The sequence below is a fragment of the Rosa chinensis genome, chromosome 7 (assembly GCF_002994745.2).
Source record: "Rosa chinensis cultivar Old Blush chromosome 7, RchiOBHm-V2, whole genome shotgun sequence".
Classification (NCBI taxonomy): Eukaryota; Viridiplantae; Streptophyta; class Magnoliopsida; order Rosales; family Rosaceae; genus Rosa; species Rosa chinensis.
This window is the reverse complement of record NC_037094.1, coordinates 48,943,476-48,964,778: the sequence shown is the minus strand read 5'-3', so window position 1 is coordinate 48,964,778 and position 21,303 is coordinate 48,943,476. Positions and strand designations below refer to the sequence as shown.

General features: G+C 36.2%; 1 protein-coding gene, 1 long non-coding RNA gene and 1 pseudogene across 2 annotated transcripts; all 3 read right to left on the bottom strand.

Moving 5' to 3' along the window:
- Window positions 1-157: 157 nt before the first annotated feature.
- On the bottom strand, window positions 158-2,284 carry LOC112178072 (annotated as a pseudogene).
- Window positions 2,285-2,382: 98 nt separating this feature from the next.
- LOC121050473 lies at window positions 2,383-3,179 on the bottom strand. The gene is made up of 3 exons (XR_005803091.1): window positions 3,018-3,179; window positions 2,733-2,861; window positions 2,383-2,489 (listed from the first exon to the last, which is right to left on the bottom strand). It is a non-coding gene; the product is annotated as an uncharacterized LOC121050473 (long non-coding RNA).
- Window positions 3,180-7,976: 4,797 nt separating this feature from the next.
- On the bottom strand, window positions 7,977-11,260 carry LOC112178071 (wall-associated receptor kinase-like 17). Its single transcript, XM_024316283.1, has 3 exons — window positions 10,979-11,260; window positions 10,451-10,844; window positions 7,977-9,094 (listed from the first exon to the last, which is right to left on the bottom strand). Exons 1-3 carry the CDS (start codon window positions 11,258-11,260, stop codon window positions 7,977-7,979), a joined length of 1,794 nt encoding a protein of 597 aa, XP_024172051.1.
- Window positions 11,261-21,303: the final 10,043 nt, after the last annotated feature.

Here is a 21,303-nt window from a genome sequence, read left to right as displayed (position 1 = left end):
TCGCGACAAAAAGAAACTCACCCAGGATCATGAGCCTTTGATCATCTTTGCAGGGGAAATCACACAACCCTTGAGGTCGGACAACTTGAGCAAAACACTCGGCGGAGGTAGCACAATCGCCTCAATGACAGCGCACTTCATCGTTCTCGACTGCCCCTTAACCTACAATGTCATTCTCGGGTATAACGCCATCTAGGGATTCCAATGCTTTGTGGAAGGACACATGTTGATGATGAAGATACCCACTCCCAGGGGTACCCTCACAATCAGAGGTGACCAAGAGATAGCGAGACAGTGCAACTCCCTGACCGTTGCGAGAGGGCGCGGCAGACATGAGGTACTCCTGGTCACGGACCTTTCTGCCCCATCTGACAAGCCCGACTACCCAAGGGAGGACCCCGAGACCCAAGAAGACAGCGATACACATAGCAAGAAGAAGGAAGATAAAAGGAAGCTGAAGCACCCAAGGCCAGACGCCTTGGAAGACCTGATATCGGTCTCCTTATCCGACACACTGCCAGAGAGAAAGGTCAAAATAGGTTCCAAAACGGACCCAAGCTTCGAAGTAGAGTTAATCGCATTCCTCAAGTCTAGATAGGAAGTATTTGTGTGGTTGTACGCTGACATGTCAGGCATCTCGCCAGATTTACTCACCCACAAACTCACCATCTCGCCAGACGCTTCACCTATCAGATAGAAAAGAAGGGCTTTCACAGAAGAAAAATACAAAGCCATCCAAGTAAAGGTCAAGAAGCTCCAAGATAATTACAGCTTACACGTCAAGGCCTTCCCCTCTTGCATAAACTTTGTGGGCAAACCACTATCCTTCACTACAACAATGATAGTCATTTCCAAGGGTGGCGTTTGGTCGGAAAAGGCACTTTCCCCGTCGGAAAAAGCTATTTCCGACAGCTAGGTGCCCTCGGTGGTCCTCGGAAAAAATATCATTGGAAATAGTCTTTTTCCGACCAACCCTCGGAAAAAGATATATTTCCGACAGCCAGATGTGGTCGTAAATAATTTTTCGGTGGTCGGAAAGTGTTAACTCCTCAACGACGACAAAGAGTATTTCCGACAAAAGATGTTTGTTGGAAATAATTCGTTGCTTGTAGGAAAAAATTGGTCGCTAGCCAATTCATTTTTTTCCAAGGACTTATTTCTGACGAATAGTAGTGGTCGAAAAAAACTATTTCCGATAAGAATATTTAATTCCGATGACTATTTGGCATCGAAAATGAATAAGTTTCGAGGGTCATATTTTCCTCGGAAATTGATATTTCCTGTCGGAAAAATATAATAGAACATTTCCGAGAATGATATTGTGGTCGGAAATGTTTTTCCAAGAGATTTATTCGTTGAAATTTGTTAGCAATTTTTTTTTCCTCCCACTCAATTTAATTGTCAACTAACCTAATTGGAAGAGGTAGATGAATAAAGATAATTTTTCTATTAAACATACAAGGAGACAATTAAATCTTCATAAAAAAAATTGCATTAGAAGAAACATAGTTAATCATTCCATTATGGCATGCAGGTTTGTCATTGTCTAAAAGACTATTGATATAGTCATATTAATGTTGCACTAGTTTTCTAACAAAATTTCATAACATGATGACACCAACCAAGTCTTGAAGAACACCTGGTGACGACAACAGGGATGCCAGCAGAAGCTGCATCAACAGCAGCCTTTACTTTCGCAGCCATTCCCCTCGTCCCACTCTTGATTTTACTCCACAAGTGACTCCGCCTTGATGCCCCTCCTTTATGTATGTATGAATGAATGAGCTCTGAATTTGTGTCACTTGGGAGGCCCACTGTAGAGACCTTCCACATCACTCATAAGGATAAGAAGATCAGCCTTTAGCTCCTTAGCTAGTATAGCTGCCAAACTGTCATTGTCCCAAAATATACCAGAAGAATCCTACAAAGGTGGTCATGACTGTGGAATTAGTGCACACTACCTATTAAGCGGAAACATATACATTTCCGAGTTTTTAGAATGGAATCAAGGGTTGGCAAAGTGTAGCGAACATATAATTCGTCTGTTATGTCAGAATCACCAGACTAGCCAGAGCTTCATAATCAATTTCTGATTCATGTATAGAAGAGTGGTATATACCTCACATAAATCTGTTCTGGTACTAACTGCATCATTTTCATTGAATATACGTATAGTCTTTAAAGACAGCAAGTGATCGACCGTTTCTTTCAGATGCCTTTGAAAATCTTTATCCCTAAAGTCACTTTCTGTGACAAGACACTGAGCTTGTGTCACATCCTGCAAGGAAATATAACAAAGAAGCAAAAACCTAAGCCTTTTAGAATACAACAAATTAGTTTTGTCCTAAGAACTACTTAGGAGAAGATCATTGCATGCACTCGCCTCACTAAACATGGACTTAAAGAGAGCCATCAGATCAGGCTGTCTAACAGCTGCACATGCCTTCCCATCCAGTTCAGCTGGCTTTTGGAGATCAGCAGAGCTGCAACTGTTTGAAAATTGTCAATTTATGAATGTTCTCTGAAATAGAGAACATTTCAAACTCTCATATAAAAATTTCAATTGAATGATCATACACCATACAAAGAACCACACCCAGATAGCCAACAATGCCCAAATTTTCATTGAATGCAAATATCAAACAATCCCAATAAAACCCAGATAGCTATAAAGATAAAGGAATCAAATTTAACGCAATACAAGAAAAAAAAGGAGAGAACTTTATACAAACCTGGCCCTTTGTGAAGCCAATGAAGAACTCCCTCTGTCTGGGACGAAGGCCATGGTCCATATTACTATGTCTCTCTAAAACCCTAATTACAGAGTTTGATTTTTTCTTTGTTCCCCAATCTTGCTTCCTCTTGGAAAACAGTTCAACATATATTCATTCAATTTGAAAAGACCCAGAATATAATGGCCAAAATATTCAAGATAATCAACATATAGTTATAAATGATTAAATGAATAGAAACTCTGGCAGATTCCAGAGGTTTGAGAGAAAGAAAGAGAGACTTACTTCCGAGTTTTCACCGATCGAAGGGGGAGAGAGAGGGACAGATTGGAGGAGAGAAGAGATATGTCAGGGTTGAAAATATTATAGATCGATGCCCAGCTCCCAGACCGCCGAAACCCAGAACGATTTCCTCCATCGCCTAGAGCAAAATTGGGGAGGTGCTAGCGCTTAGGCGCCGTCTAGCGGCCTCACAGACCCTCTTCTAGAACGCCGAGTGAGATTTCTATCCTTCTATCCTCATTAACTTTGAAAGAAATTACCTCTAATAAAAAGATCAAAATATATCTTTATTTTTATATTTTTTATTACTTGTAATTTTACGTGTTTATCCTTTGTCATTAACGTGGTTTTTAAAGTACATGTATAAGGGGTATTTATGTAAAAATTTATGTTTTGGCTAATAGATAAAATAATTAAAATAAAAGAATCATAATACCCTAAATACACTAAACTCTTTTCATATAAAAGATGTTCTAGAATCCGGATTTTTAAAAAAGTTCTCTTAGATTCTTAGTAGTAGTCAGCAATGCAATTGCCTTCTAGCCAAGCCTCTAACCTTACTACGACATCAACAAATAAAGATTAGCATTACGAAAACTAAAAAAAGATTGAAATTCTGCAAGATTGAAAACCCTAATTTCAGATTTAGGGTACTAAATGAGGAGAATAAAAACTAAGACAGGCGACATAGATGAGAAGCGTTGCATGACAAAGACACTACTGCTGGCAGGTATTGGTGTTTGGAGGTTAGTATAGGGAAATCAAAGAGCAGTGATCGTCAAATAGTTCAAAGAACTAAGATAGATGGAGTGGCTAAATATATGTGAGATCAAAACAACATCGTTTCAATTCCAATAAGTTGCTATACACTATTTACTTTTGCCAAACCCCGTCCAGATGAAAAGTTGAAAAAAAAAAAATCCTCTAATAAAATTAGAAAAGAAGTTTTTCGTTCCTAATTCTTTTTGTCCAAAATTTGAAATTCGGTGTAACTAACTGCTTAAATTTTACCAATTATTTGCAAAATCTAAAACGCATAGGAGACAAAATTAAATTTCGTCCCCAATTAAATTTTGGAACAAATATTTTTTTGTCTCTAAATAGCGTCGAATGGAGAGTTTTGAAAAACAAAACTTTTAGGGACAAAATAATTTTTTTTGTCTCTAATTAATCATGTGTTTGGGGAACAAAAAATTGGTCGATCCGCGCCGAAAAAATTTGTCTCCAAATGGGTTTTCTCTAGTAGTGTATTCTATATAATTATATATGATCAATCAATGTCTACTGTATACGAATGCATATATGTTTGGAGGGACAGTCGTACTATATATGTAGTATGTATGTGATCGATAATGAATAGTACTGGACAAGCACACATGATTGATCGACAATGAATTGTGTGTGTGTGTGTAAGAGTCTTTCACTAACGGAATTTTTTTTTTGCCATTTTAAGAGATCTCTTGTGAGACCCAATTTTTGATTACATATATCGACATCTCCACTATTCAATTTTAGGTCTTCATGAGTAGATCACTTATACAAGTTTCCAGCACAATTGATTATTGTTAATGTAGTCATAATCATGATTTACTATTAAGGTTTAGGGTTTTAGGGTAGAATCTCCCAGATAGCATGATCTCTTATTTAAATACAGCGGAATCTCCTAGTAAGCATTCCAGTTAGCGCGGAATCTCCCAATTAGCATAATCGTGATTTACCATAGATGATCTCTTATCTACTTCCGCAACTAATAATATATTGGGTTAGGGCGGAACCTCCCAATTAGCATGATCGATCGATCAAGTCTTATATAAATCCAAAACACATATGTATTATGTATATATAACTATAAAACTTATAATATATTATATATATATATATATTATGAGATTTATCTGATCTTACCTTATAACCAATATATAATAAAATTATTTTTTCTTTAACATATAATGCATCAATTATAATAAACTAATAATATGTCATCAAGTGACCTGTGGAAAAATGGTAAAATTAATATTTTTATAAAAATAATACAATTTAGAGTAATATTTCCAAGGGTCACTAGCCGTCGGAAATATTTTGTTCATTACCGAGGGTACTTTGTTGCCCTCGAAATTAAGAAATCATTTCCGACAAAGTCAACTGTCTCTCGGAAATAGGTCTGTCATTACCAACGACACAAAATCTTGTCGAAAATAATACTAGCGCCAAAAGGTCCAGCCAATTTTTTTGTTTTTCCGACGAAATTGGAACTCTTTTCCTACAGCATACTGTCCCTCGGAAATAAAATATATTTTGACAGAACATTTCCGACGACAATTTTTTGTGGTCGAAAAAGGAGTTTTTTTGCGAGGGCAATTCTGTGCTGTCGGAAATTTTCGTCGGAAATGACAACTTTTGTTGTAGTGCTTTAATTATCAAATATTTGATAATTAATAGTAAATCGACGAATATCAAGATTTGCCTCGAGATTGCTTGATCTCCAAGTAGGCCTTAATGAGCTTCTAAGTAATATATTTTGAACTTGTTGATAATATAGAGCTTGGGCCATGGATATTGGCCCGGATTCTTCCGAGTCATCCATTGTCGTGAAAATGTTAAGGATCCTTGACCCATAGCACCAAAATATGTTAAAATTGGCCCGCTGACCGAAAAACAGATTTTTGTTCATACTAACACAATTTAAAGTAAAATGTCAATTTTGCCCTTAACGTGATTAACAAACTACATTTTATGCCACTCTCTCATCTCACTCTCTCTAGCACGACTTACTCTATCCTCTCTCTCAACCATCACCAATATGAAACACACACACACACACACACACACACACACTCTCTCTCTCTCTCTCTCTCTCTCTCTCTCTCTCTCTCTCTCTCTCTCTCTCTCTCTCTCTCTCTCTCTCTCTCTCTCTCTCTCTCTCTCTCTCTCTCTCTCTCCCCCTCCTCCTCCAAAATCAAATCCCAACTGACTCCGATCTCCTTCGGTCTTACAAACGGCCGAAACTCTTAGACCAACAGAGGCGGATTAGGGTTGTGATGACCGGAGCGCCGTCGAGGTCGAGTAAGAAGGCGACGCAGGGGACAAGTTCGACGGTGACTAGCGTTGTGTGTGAAGGTGGTGGGCGAGAATCGGTGGATGGTGGTACACTCTAATCGCAGTTCCAACCATGTCCTTACCAGAGAGACTGTGAAGAGCGACTTGAACTGGGCCTGCTCGAGAGTTGCCTTGGACAAGGTGACATTGGTGCGAGGGACGGCCCTGAGAGCTAAGTCGATCTGGGAGCGAGTCGAGAGAGATGCCACCGCGTCTTTTAGTTTTTTTTTTCCTCAGAAGCGTCTTTTGGGTTTCAATAGAGGAATTGAGAAAAATTGAGAAGTTGATTGACGAATTTGGGGGATTTATTGTCATCAACAAACATTGAATCATTTGAATTGCAGATTCTCATTTTGTTGTCTTTTTTTTTTTTGGGTAAAATGGGGGCAGAAAGAAAGAAAAAAGAAAAAAAAAGTCTATTGGGGGGCAATAAATGTTTTGAATTAATGTAGTCTCCTCGTTTGTTTTCTTAATCAAAATTTTATTTGTCTAATTTTAGGGAGATTAGTTCTCATTCTGGCGATCAAAAGGTTTATTGGGCGGCAATAAAGGTTCATTGGAGGCGGCAACAAACCTTTTCGGCCCCCTATGAGATCTCCAACGACCTTTTTGGGGACCTCCAGTGAGGTTTCATAAACTTTTATTGTCACCCAATAAAGATCTATTGGGTGGTGGCAATAAAGGTTTATCGGGAGGGCAATAAACCTCTCCGGCGACCTATGAGATCTCCAACGACCTCCGACTAGGTTTTCAGAGAAGTCTCGCGACAGGCGACCGGTGGCGGGACTCCAGCAAGTCTCCGATGGCTTCTCTCTCTTTCATTTCTCTCTCTCTCTCTCTCTCTCTCTCTCTCTCTCTCTCTCTCTCTATGTAACAAAGTGTTAACGTTCGGATCCGTGGGGATCTAATTAACTATAAATAGAGAGAGAGAGAGACACGAGAAGTATAGTGGTTCGTCTTCGCCTTAGCGGGAGACTACGTCTACTTGAATATTGTACTATGTGTGTTTGGGATTACAAAGTGTGTAATGGAGTAGCTTCTATGTGGGAGGAGTGATCCCTTATATAAGGAAGGAAGTCACTCTCCTTTACATGTTTTCCAATATGGGATGCAAAGATAACTATTCTAGTGTAGAAAACCTAGTTATGAGGGCATGTTGGCAAGGCCCGGAAGGTGGCTTCCCTGCGACGTATTTGCCTCTTCTGGATACCGTGGCATAGCTTGAACATAGGGCTACAATATGCATGTCTCGGTTGGGCCTCACCATGGCTTGTGGGTGTCCCAAAGAGGGTGTTACTTATGCTTGGTGATGTAGCAAATAGCCTTGCTAGTAGAGGTATCTACACAAAGAGGTGAAGGTAAAATAGTCTCAAACAAAAAAAAAAAAACTTAATTGGGTATTAAAGAAAACCTTATTAGAGTCTTTATGGGTAAGTGAGAAAAAAATAAGTTGGTGTGTAAGGGGAAAAAAGGTCCCTAGAATTAAGGTAAATGGTCAAACGATCCGCGTTTGTCGCTATTTATAAGTATTCTATTTTGTTAATTTGTTCGATATGATTGGTTTTGGTATATGATTTTGAGTGTACACTTGTCTCTTCCATTCACGTTTGGATTGTGGATGAGCTGCATTGACTATTATATGTGTCATTGTGTCCAATTTACTGTCTGTTCTCTATGTATGAAAGATAAATTTTCTTTCTTGTGAAATTTCGAATGAGCATCAAGCAAAACAGGTGCATAATTTTTTACAATATTAAATCAAACATGTAATACAAGCAATATTAAAGTCAAATCAACAACCTCATCCTAGACTGAACTGACTCCTTGCCAATTGAACTTGTTGCAACATCCTCATGCTCGCTTAATCTATCCTTGACATGGAAGTTCAACATCTTCATAAATTTGTTCAATAATTGAAGTCGTTTTTGACATTTGGATGACTTCCAACTCAGTTGTGACTTCTCTCATTGTAGGGCGCTTCCTTCCATTCAAATCCAAACATTTCTCTGCAAGGTTAGCAACTATTCTAATATCTTTTTTAGAACCCTCCTTTGAAACCTGTTCATCAACAATGTCAAATAAACGATTTTCTTGCATCAATATAATGAAACATGCAACAAGACTCTGGTATTCTTCTTCTTGTTTCAACACTTTTATCGCGGAAACTGGTTTCTTCCCTGTTAAGAGCTCAACGAGGACAACCCCGAAGCTATACACATCACTTTTCTCTGTAAATTTGCTTGATCGGAAGTACTCAGGGTCCAAGTAACCAAATGTCCCATGTACAAGTGTGGTCAAGTGAGTTTGGTCAATAGCAACTGATCTAGAAGTTCCAAAGTCAGCAATTTTAGCTCTATATTTTTCATCTAAGAGGATGTTGGTAGACTTAATGTCTCTGTGATAAATGGGACATGAAGCTGTAGCATGTAAGTAGGAAAGAGCTCCTGCAATTTCTGTGGCAATACGTAAGCGCATTTTCCATGTAAGTGGAAATTCCTCATTCTTCTCATCATGGATATACTGGAAGAGCGTTCCATTAGGTATGAATTCATACACTACAATAGGAATTTCAGTCTCTAAACAACAACCCAGCAATTTAACTACATTCCTGTGTTTGATTTCTGAAAGAATGACAACTTCATTGATGAATTCTGCAAGCTTGCTTTCATCTACCAGTTTAGACTTCTTTACAGCAACAATTCTTCCATCCTTCAACATCCCTTTATACACAGTACCATGACCTCCATGTCCAAGAATTCTATTTATACTAAAATTGTCAGTGGACTTCTCTAATTCTTTTGATTTGAAGAGCTTGATCTTCTCACCATTAATTTTAGCAAACCGTAATTGTTGCTCTAACAATAAGCCTCCATTTCTCTTGAAAAACATTTTCTTGCGGATAATATGTTTCTTTTTGTTTATGGCTGTGTAAACATACCGTGCAGCAATGAATAGTAACAACAATGCAAAACCCAGGTATATACCTATATAAAACACAATCAAATTAGTTAGGAGACATGTATAATTGATGTAGGAAAAGAATGTGGCTGGTTGCCAGTGAGATGTGACTTATTAGTAAGTTATAATTCTAATATTGTAAAGGTCATGTGTTTAATTCCAAAACGAAAAAAAAAGAATGTGGCTGGTTTAGTCAGAAGAAGATAAATAAACAAAGAAGCGGATAATAACCTCAACAATGAAAAGGAAAATGGTTGTTAACAGACCACATTCTTGTCCTACATCAACAATGAAAGTGTAACTGGTTGTAAAACAATAGTAGCTATGTTTTTCACTTTTGCGAATAGACTATAACAACTTCTTCTTTAGACTTTGAATTGGTCCTTTAAGTTATCTACTAGAGAAAATTGATTCCTGACCCCAGATTACCTTATGCATGTATTAGATTGAAAATCAATGAATTAATAATATATGTATGCATGAAAAGATAATGTAGAACCCCCTCCCTACTTAATTCATCCGAACTTTGTTAGTTGATCTCCTACTGAAACCCTTTCTTAGTCATTCATCTACCTTTTTCTTGATCTATGAACTTTTTATTTTCCATTTTTAGTAGTTAATTAATTCTTCTACCTCCTTTTGTATTTATCAAAGATCAAACCAACTCCCATGTTAAGTTATATGTTCAAAGCAGATTTCTTGTGACAAACTTATTTTACTGAATTCTAAAGAATATAGGAAGCATACCAAAAACAGCAGGGCTCAATTGGTTGCGCTGATGGAACGGCCAGGATTGTAGGGACTGGTTGTGGAGCATACAGCACCACTCCATCCACCATGAAATTCACAAGCAACGCTATCTATACTCGAGTAGCATATATGACCCCCATCAGTATTTTGACAAGAACCACCACTGAAATTCCATTTTTGAGCAGCAGTATCATAGCCCATACACGGAATGTCTTCCTGACACTCATCGATATCTGAAACATAACTAAGCCTAAGATTAAGAATGGAATTGTAATCCATGCATGAATGAGTATGATGGCATGCATGAAGTTAATAATATTTATACTTGAATTGACTAGATTGAGCCCTTTTTTGGCTAAAAAAAAAAAAAAAATCAGGTCTGGCCATGGAAATATCAAAACAATCAAACAAGGTTGGCCTTGTAAAATTGGAGTTTACTTTGATTTACATACCTTGACAAGGTTGGACGAGAAAGGGGTTTCCATCATAGCCGGCCGGACAGAAACACTGAAGCATTGGAAGATTGTTTGTCGGAGAAGTGGCATTAAATAAATTGCAATACGGTGTTGGGTCATCATCTTGTCGCAACGTTATATTCCGAAAATATTGTAAGGAATCAAATAACGAATTACCCATATATGGTATACTCGATAAAGTAAAACCCAAATATGTCTTTGCAATGAATTTTTCATACGATGTGAATGATGAACTGTTCTTGTCTAAGCTTAACCTCCATTCTAGCACCACAGGAACGTTGTCCATATCCTTGATGTCTCCAAAATATGATATATTATTTTGAAACCATTCTTGGTCAACCATAAATGCATAGCTATGGGCAGATAATATTGCATCTGGTTGCTTTCCGCTATCTGCTTCTGCAGATTCAGATTGCAACTTAGTACTTATCTCACTGAGATATTGAGGAAGAATAGTCTGGCAACAGTTAGTACCAATACAACCATTGCCGACGGTGTTGTCACCACAAGTTGACATACAGCCGCCAACAGTTTGATTATTTGACCTCATCTGCGCAAAGAAGCCGCAACAAACTGCAGTAAATCTATTGTATGCCTGAGAGTATACAAAAGGGCTTCCGGTCAAATTGGCCATAATTGACCAGCTTTCCTTCCTTCGTTGAAGGAATGAACTGCAGTTTTAACCCGAAGTGTGCCATCAATAGAGATTTCCAGCACCTCTAGCTTGGGCTTACCCTGGCTCAAAAAGGGCTTGTGACGGCCACTATGGTTGTGGCATTCTATCTCAAACCATTTGTCAATGTAACAATCTTTGTTAGGTCCGATTCCAAAAGGGTATGGGATGTTAACATCTCCGCAAAGCTGTTGGCAATTAGGCCTTGCTATTGGTCGCTCTTGATTCGTTGATGCTTCTGTACTCGTGTCCCATAACAAGAAAATAATGAGGACATTAATGAGCAATTGCATATTGCACTTATCCTACACTTTCTCTTAACTGCTGCTGAATTCTAAGAAGATAAAGAAGATCAATCCGGCTTTGTCTTTTATTGAGAAAGTGCAATTTCCTTGAAGTGATCTCCGTTAATGCTTTGCCGCCGGGTTGGTCGTTGTTGCCTCATGGTATGTACTTGTCTTTTAGCTCCTTGTGACGGATGTACTTATGGATGCTTTTATTTGTTATATAGCTTTCTTGTTCTATCAGTTTCTATTCGATGACTTATAAGGAACCAAATTAAGAATTACTTAAGTTAGTACTAAAGAGTTTGTTTGTTCACCTAAGCATTGGGGAAAACAAGCAAATGCAAATGCCATTTTGCTAATTCTTTAAGGTTTTCGATGAATATATCTGAGGAAATTAAAAGTGGAGATATGGTGAAAGTTTGCTATAGATATAGAAATACATTTATGCATGCAACACATTTGAATGTAAGCATGGCCATCTGCATGGTTTTTCATGACTTTAAAGAAATTTATTCGAACTATGAATGTTGTGACTTAAATTAATTAACAACATATATATGCCTCTACCAATTCGAAAAGAACAATAGATTTCTTCATATATATACTGAACTAGCTTGCTAGCTTAAAGATTCCTGTAGTACATTGATTCCGTCCTAGCTTATCTTGGTTGATATTTATACTAAATATAAGAATGGCTATGCATGCTCATGGACATAATTAAGGATAGGTCCCCATAACTAAGAGATTGACCAGATGAGTTACAAAGATCGAGATTCTTGAAAGTTGATACGCGAGCACTGATGCACTTACCAATTTCCTTCTATATTTTTGTATAATACTCAATCCAACTCTCTCTCTCTCTCTCTCTTTCTTGTTTTTTCTTTTTCTTTTTCTTTTTTGAATAAGGGCTGATGCGGCTACTTTCAAGCCTTCATTAATAAAACCGCAGGACAGAGGGGATATGATGCCTAAATGCCAAATTAATTTTTTTTTCTTTTTTTGTTTTGGTGGTCCATAAATTAAATAATAAGGTCATTTTTCTGTTGTCTTTTTTTTTTCTTTTTTTCTTTTGGTGGTCTAGAAATTAAGTAATAAGGTCATCAAAAGTGACCTTATTGATGATCGATTTGTTATTCATCAATTTTAATCACTTGAGGTATTTCAATGTGGTTTAAAAAATAGAAAATATATATTTCATTGTGGTATTCTATTATATTATTAGGTATCGTTTTTATTTTGTGGTTTGTGGGTTTGGATCCCAATTAGCTTGGGTTTAGATTCCAATTACCCTTTGTATTTATTTTTCATCCTTAAGATATGATGAGATTAATTATAGTGCATGTCCATCGCGGGATAACGATGAACTTTGTGGTTGGTTAAGTCGACAACGATTTTGCTGCTTTTTTTTTTTTTTAGAAGAAGAATATTTCATTAATAACTAAAAAGATTACAAAACATTAGAATGACTAGTTGTGGTATTAAAACCACGACACAAATTCCTAACCTAATCAATAGTTACAGGTCCGTCATAATGAATGACATCCATAAGCCACATGGGCCAGCCTAACCAGGCCTAATGAAATTTTACACCCATACCTGCGGGCTACAATTAATAGTAACCAATCCCGATAATGATATAACCCCGCTACCGACATTAAGACGAACTACTTCAGCCTCTTCAATATCTTGTAAACAGCCAGACCACGTACAAGAATGATTCACCATCACTTTGACAACCAGAAAGCACTGACAATAGAACGAGCAGTACTCAGGAGTAACACCATAGAGATGGCACAATAGTACGAATAAGATACCATAACAATGGCATCGACATTACAAGAAAACACTCAAACCCTTGCTGAAGGGAGGAAGGACTTATTAAGCCTAACCACAAACTAAAAAAAAAAACCCAAAAAAAAAAAACAAAGAAATAATCTGCAACAATTAACATTCCTTCTCCACAAAATTGACACTAACTTCCTAGAAACTACCACAGTAAAGTTGTTATTGAGGTTGGTAAACTCGCCCTCCATAATTTGACATCTAAGCCAGGGACAAAACCAACCTGGCCTGAAGAGAACTCCCAAATTTCCTTCCCAGCACCATCGAACCAGGCTTCACCAGATATCAGTGTCAGCCACATATTACACCAGTCCAGTCCCCCAGCTAGTGGACCTTCCAGCCACCTTGCCTCGCACCTCCAACTGATATGTCTACCTTTGCTATAAACCTAGATTCCAACGAGTCTCTCAAATCCAGCATTGCCCCAATAATGACCTGATGCCATTAAGCCTTGCGACCTTGTCAAGATGTCCATGTAATACTCCAGAAATTAGTTATTAATTTTCGTGGGTTTTCTGGAAATTATATTGTTGGTTGTTGTGCGATTAGTTGTTTCGTGGGTTAAGTGAAAGTGTTTCAGACGAATAAGTACTTGAAATGTTTTATTTTTGAGGGGTCAATATTTGACTTTTTATTCATTAGGTTTCTTCAAAAACTTCCTTCATGAAAGTCATAGAGCGCTTTGATACGAGTTCGTGGACATGTAACACGCAAAAACAGGAGATCGTATGAAGAAGTTATTGTCAGGGGAAATTATTTCCATTTTTGAAATTTTAGTATAAATAGGAAAATTTCAGAAAACTGCTCAAAATTCCTTTTTGGAAACTTTCCGGATTTTTCCGGAATTCCTCTCTCTCTCAATCTCCCAGACCCTCGACCCGACCCGACCCGACCTGAATATATCTCGGGTTTTCGATCTCCTCTGACGTACCAAACCAGCCTAGATCAACTTGTCTTGGAGTCCTGCACCTCCCTCAGCCATCCTCTTCTTCCGGCAAGCACCTTGCACGACGGATTGATGCAAGAAAGTATAGTGGCACCAACCCGATCATACCACAGTTTTCCCGCGGCAGCTGGATTTGAAAGGTTAAGTTTTGAAGTTCTCTTCCTCCTCTTTCCATCTATGGCAGCTTTGAAGATTGAATCAAAGTGTGGAGCAAGAAATCACGGTTTGAAGTTCAACGGCAGTGATCTTTCGAGCTTGATCTAGCTTATCTAGGCTGAATCGACCTTGGTTCCAATTATGAAAGTTGTTCCTCGTGGTGTGAACTACAAGTTGATCAGAGCGGATTGTCATGGAGGTGACTTTGACCTGTGGCAGATAGGCTCACGCGCAGCTGTCTGTGGCTGCAGGTAGCGTTACATCTGGCCACTCCATAAGCAGTTTTTTGCTCCCTTAGCCTCCATTCGTCTATACGAGCATATTGGTATATTTACTTTTGTGTTTGCTCGAATTTTTGGTTGACTTAGGTTATTTTCCGTTTCGGTTCGTATGACTTATCCGTGAGGAGCCGACCATTCGATTGTCCTTTTGTTTAAGCGATTTGATCCTAAATGTGTTTCAGAGACTTTGGGTGGTCTCAGAAGAGGTTTCGTCTCGATTAACATATCCTTTGATTTATAGTTCATGTGTTTCAAACTTTAAAATGATTGTGTACCGATTGTGGTTTGTACTTGTCTCGATTTGTGTGTGAAGGCTCAACGGGGTATTGAGATGAGTAAATCTCACGTTGTTTTGGGTGACTACTTTGTTATGTTATGATTTTGTTAGATATAATTATTAGCTGTACAATCATATTGATCGAAAATAAATATTTATTTTGAAATATATGAACTTGATAGTCAACAAGTCAGACTAAGTAAAAACAAGGATTTATCACAAATGATTTTCAGTTTGAGTAAATTGTGAATTATAGTTGGAATTGTGTGGTGAAGTGAAAAACATTATGTTTTGCAAGTTTGATCATTGTTGTTGTACAATGTGATTTTGAGGAAAATAAATGAATTTGGGAATAAAAGACGGCTTTGTCGGTTTTGAGTTTTCAATGAAGTATGTACAATTTTGGGTGATATTGGTTTGAGATGTGAAAATAATATTTTTAAAAGGTTTTCAATATTGTTTTGAGAATGATGAAATTGTGTTTGAAGTTATGATAACCAGGGTGGTGACCAAAGTGGTGATAATCTCTGTAACAGTACCAAGATGGCAACAAATTCTATGATGATTGTTGTATAAAGGATGTAGATTATTGTTGAGTGTTTGAGATTGTTGATATTCATGTTGAGATTGATGTTGTGTCGAATGGTGTTATCAGTAGATGAATGAGTATTGATTTTTAGTTTATTTTGGTATTGAATTGCTTGATTTTGTATTGATCTCCTGAATTAAACTTCTATGCAAGGATTACTATATTCTATATTGATTTCTTTTAATATAATCTCCTGAACTAAACTTAATGCAGGGATTACTATGATTTCTATTGATTCCTTTTTATGCAGTTTCCTGAACTAAATCTCTATGCAGGGATTACCACAATTTCTATTGGTGTAATGTTAGTGTAGTCTCCTGAACTAAACTATATGAAGGGATTATTATGATTTTGGTTTGCGTGCTTGAGGTGATCTCCTGAACTAATTTTCTATGCAGGAATTACTCATTTTACTTAGTTTTAAATTGTAAGTGTGCTTGAGGCCTGTAACAGAATTTCAGTTTTATATATATATATATATATATATATATATAGACACACACCAATCCATAATAACTAATTCAATGGTTTTGTTGTTGAAATGAGGTGTGACTGCAATTTCTTAGACTCAATCCTCAATTCTTTAGAACTCAGTAATAGATTGAAAAATTTATGTTCTTGTTAGGTCTTATATATCCACTTATGGTGTATGGTTTTATTTTTAAATAGTCTCTGATTCTCTCGATGTGTAAAGTGACGTCATAAATAAATTAGTAACATAGGTTTCAAATCTCCCGTTTATTTTTTTCTTCGAGACTTACTAGTGTTATGTTCCTTGGTTATGTGAGCATAACTCCTACTTAACCGATTGGATGTAGGCGGGTAGTCTATATTTCCTCTGTAGCCAATATAGTACCTAGACTATGCGGTGGGACAATTTTTCTATTGCCAATGCACATGGTCAAGGCTCCCCACCATTCCCGGAAATCCTCTTTCTACATATTGTCTAGTAGTTATCTCAAATGTGCCTTCGTTTGTCTATAGAGGTATTTCTTGTGGTGCACATTCCAAATTACTCTCGTGAAGTGCTTTAGAATTTCAGTGGTTGTGGATTGCTATATCTAGCTGATCGTCACAGAAATTAACCGAAATTTCATATGCGAGCATCCTCATCCTCATAGTATATGTCGGCATCGATCATCTCTTAACTAGATAGAGTAAGAATCATGGCTAGCCATGTCACACCATCCTCTCAAATGCACAACGTTACATTCTATATCATTGCAAAAAATGTTTGGTTCATACCTGCACAGATTAGTGAAGTAACTTTGAGTTGTTGATTCATAGTTTCTCGATTCTTGGGAACTATGATCATCCAATGAAGTGCCCCATTGTGAATCCTCATAGTCTATGATCTTCCATAGTCTAAATTTACAAGGAAGTAGCAAATATCATCATGGATCTTCAACAGTTTCTCGTGAAGGCATCTTCTTCATGTGTCATAAAAAGTTTCCTCAACTTGTTTGATGTAGAAAGAACCAAGAAGATTAAAGGATTAAATACTTTTTACTCTCTATACTTATAGGGTTTCATCGTTTCAGTCCCTGACCTTCGAATTTCACCTAAAAAGTCTCTGAACTTTCAATTTCATCCCAATTGGTCCCTACGGTCAAAATTTTCTGTTAAAGTTGCCGAAAATGTCTATTATGCCCTCACTTACTTTTTTTAAAAAATTTATTTTCTCTCTCTCTTTTATTTCTTTTTTTCATTTCACCTCTTGAAGGTCTTTGGATTGGAACCATCTTGATGAGGAGATGAACAGAAGGAGGCGAGAGAGCCGGAAGAAGAAAAGGTAAAAAGAAAAAAAAATACTAATAAAAAAAAGGGAGGAAGAGAAATATATATATATATATATATATATATATATTTAAGTAAAGGAGGGTATAATCGATTTTTTAGGGGAAGATAACGGAGTTTTTGACGGATGCTTGACCAACTGGGAGGAAATTGGGAGTTCAGAGACTTTTTAGGTGAAATTCGAAGGTTAGGGACTGAAATGATGAAACCCTATAAGTATAGGGAGTAAGCAGTATTTAACCTAAGATTAAAAGAAAAAAAAAGGAATTTTATATGATTCGGACCTAAGAATGTTTGTGAATTGTGGAAAATGATAATGAGAATGACTCCCTAATTTTGTGAATTGTGGAAAAGGATAATTTTATGATAAAATCAAATCCGTTATTTAGAGAGCATCTTAGATTTTGGCATATGGCGATAGAATCACATAACAGTTCAGGATAAATATTAAGATATATATCACCCGATGCGAGGCAGAAAAAAAAAATTTGTCCGTAATTTGATCATTCTCATATCCACCAACACATGACAAATAAAATCTATAGAAAATTACTTTGAAGTTGTTATAAACTAGAGAAAAATATAGAGATAGAAGAGAGAAACAGAGTATGGAGGAGGTAGAAGTGTCTATTTCATTCTCATTAGACCCCTTTATATAGGAGTAATGTTTACATCATAAGGACATAACTAATGAGTATTTACAGTGGACAGCCACATATATATAATATTTATAACACTCCCCTTTGGATGTTCACCACTAAATGATATGGTGTTGGACGCGCTTAATGTTGCCTCGTCAAAAACCTTGTCAGGTAACAAAAACCCAGTGGGAGAAAAACAACCCTGGTCAAAGGAGAAAAAGAGTACAACGCGCATATGTCCTAGGTAGCATAATTTTGAATGCTCCTCCTGATGAGAATCTCCCCCTGATTGTTGCAAGCTTCAATCATGTATATAATAAAATACATGCACCATGTATATTAGATATGGTGTGTCGATCACATAGGTGAGACTATGTGTGCTTTGCATAAAAGCGGACTCATCATGAATTGCAATTCCTGCAAAAGTTAAGGCATTACCAATAAAACTATGATATTCTTAATGAATCTTACCTGAGTAGAACCAATTTCATATTCTCAAATTATAGATAAAGATATTAGTTAAAGAATAATAATATAAATGAACAACAATTGACATATTTACCTTTATCCGAACATTGAAATTTAAGTATGACATACTTGGCCATAAATATCAATTAGTGTAATTGATAATTTCATATAGGCTCAATATGAGCTCTAGATAAATTCATAACTTCGCGAAAGTTAGAATATATTGCAACATTGTGAGCATGATTCGAATTCGATTTCTTAGTCTTGTCATAGTACTCATTGAGGCAATAAGTCACTTTGACCATAATTGAATGAGTATGTATGAGCTTTAGACTTTTGATTCCATGAGTGAGCTTTAAGCTCATTCATTCATGGACTTGCCTTTGGCAATATGAATCGGTCAAGGATTTGATTAATCAATATGCTTATAATGAAACATAGGATTTGGGGATTTGCTTTTAGCAATTTTCCTTTAAGATCTTCATATTAGCCAAGACAACATGCCATAAGTCTCTCGTCAATATAACACTGTACTTATAGAAAAGTTGTCGCTTGGAGAAGAATGATAAGCCCATGTCTCTATAAAGAGACTTGTGTCATAGTGCTTTAATTCAATGGAATGAACACCCTCTTGTATTTTAGGGGTTATAAAGTCCAAATATGTCATCACGTTTACAATATTCAAATTCATTGGAATTGCCTCTTTCCAATTTGGCCAATAGTATAATTTGTCGACACAATGAAACGTGGTAGTATACCCCTTGATGATATTTAGTAGCTACAACATATAAGATATCATCAATTAGAGATCTATCACACATTCAAAATATATGCATGCATTAGCTATAATAAGCTTTGTTGATATCATGTACCCTTGCCTCTTTTAGGGCATTTGTTGTCTCTCAAGGACAAATTAATTAAAGAATGTGGATCTTTGTATAACCTCATAACGAGTGTTATAGGGCTTGTATAATCTTCCTTTATAGGGAGATTAAAACATTGGACTTGGTGGATATATCCCACATAATGCACGCCGTTACAATAGTGTTTTCTCCCCCTAACGGCGGGAAAACCATCTAGTTTGACCATTCGCAAAATATGCGTCCAAAAAATTTGGGTTGGAAATCCATTGGTGGGTGGCGAGCCCAAACCAATTTTTAGGTCAAAAACTTGTCTTTAATAAGTGTCACTTTCTCAATTTCTCATAATTGATTGAAACTTTTTCTTAAGATAATAATAAGACATGGTGGATAAATATCACACACCAATTCATATAGTTTTTCATAATATGTCTCCCCCTAATGACGGGAGAATTGTCTTATGAAAGTGACAACTCGCAGATATGCGATAAATTATAATATCCTCGTTAGGAAAGTTTGCAATTATTGTTGTATTAAACAACAATGTAGAGTATGTATGTAGATGAGTCTACATGACATAGTAATGACACATTAGTCACGCCAAAATAAATTTATTTGGCTCAATGAAATTTTTAATTCATGATATAGTATACTATAGTATACTCATAGTTGATTAATACAACATAAAGTCGGTGGAAATTTCATCACCAATATATGCAGTGGTATTCCATATATGTAACATAATACGAGCTCAGTTGGAGCCGGCCATCAATCAAGATCTGCAGCTCTTGAGATGATTGTTACCTTAGCTTTTAAAAGCATCAATTGTGAAAAATTATCAACAATTGCAATGGATCATGTCCATAGTTGCATTATATGCATGCAAGACAACTATGTTTGTCATTATATTTATCATGAACATTCATGGTTCAAATTGAATTTATTAATGAACACATAGTTCATATTATTGTTTGACACTGAAAACAAATGTCAAAATTATAAACTCAAATTTCGAGTCTGGGACATTAGTCCATACGGGTATAAGCATATACTCCAATAATAATAGATTTAGGGATCATAGCCCTCATACTCAAAACATTTGATTTGAGTCTTCACAATTAGAAGCATGTTCTAAAAGTGGAGTGAACAGAGGTTCACATGTACTCATAAAGCGAAGGGACAAGGGTCCTGACATAATTGGAGATCAAGAAACAAGAGGTTTCGATCTATTTGATTGTATAACAATCAGTGAAGGAACTTTAAGTCCACATGTAATTGGATGAAGAAACATGTAGTTTCGATCTCATTATAAAGTGACAATTTTATATTAAATTATCAGATAAGATAATAAAAGGAAATTAAATTGAAGTTGTCAAACTCATGAAAATACATACCTCAATTTCGTTGAAAATATAATTGATATTGTTGATATCAATTGGTGAGTAACAGAATATTCCAAAATAGAGACAGATTCATTTAGAGTCAATAATTGAAACATGCATTAATATAACATTATAACAAAATAATCAATAGAACTGTTGTAGCCTATGAGGTATATATGACAAAAAATAATCATAAATAATAAATGTTCATTATGATCACATAAAATAAATAAATATGGTAAGTATCAAATAATGGTAATAGGATGAGTTACTTAACAATAATTACCGGAGAATGGTAATAAAAATAATAATAATATGAGTTATTAATAACAATAACTACAAGATAATGGCAAAAAAATATTATCATGATAATTGTAGCTCTTGCAACAAATACTCATGACAAATTCAGTTATGAAAGAATTGTAATAAAGGTAATTTAAACATAATAAATGTGATTAAACAGATAAAGATAATGAAACATTATTACGTTTAATAGGTGCCAAAACATAGGCTTAAAATGACTAAACAAAATAAATAGAGACAAAAAAAACACCCAAACATAGGCTTAAAATTTATCGGTGTCAAGAAAACCGCCGCTGATCATATATGTAATCAATATGTTTTCCATTGTCCACAAAAAAATCAGAGACTTTGAACTTGTTATCTTCATTGACAGATTCTCCACATAATTTTAGTTGGGAGATAATCATATGTTTAGCGGAATTGAAAATCAGTGGCAGATTTAAAGTTCTGAAGGCGCAAAATGCGTCCATTCATATCGTGCTCCAGATAGAACAATGGTTTTCTGGT

Excerpts from the sequence above, each read along its gene's own strand:
- LOC112178071 (XM_024316283.1), bottom strand. The coding sequence starts at position 11,260 with ATGCAATTGCTCATTAATGTCCTCATTATTTTCTTGTTATGGGACACG. Across the intron at positions 10,845-10,978 it reads CTATTGATGGCACACTTCGG|ATGAGGTCAAATAATCAAAC; the intron begins GTTAAAACTGCA and ends TTCTTTGCGCAG. Across the intron at positions 9,095-10,450 it reads ATCGAGTATACCATATATGG|GTATATACCTGGGTTTTGCA; the intron begins GTAATTCGTTAT and ends TGTTTTATATAG.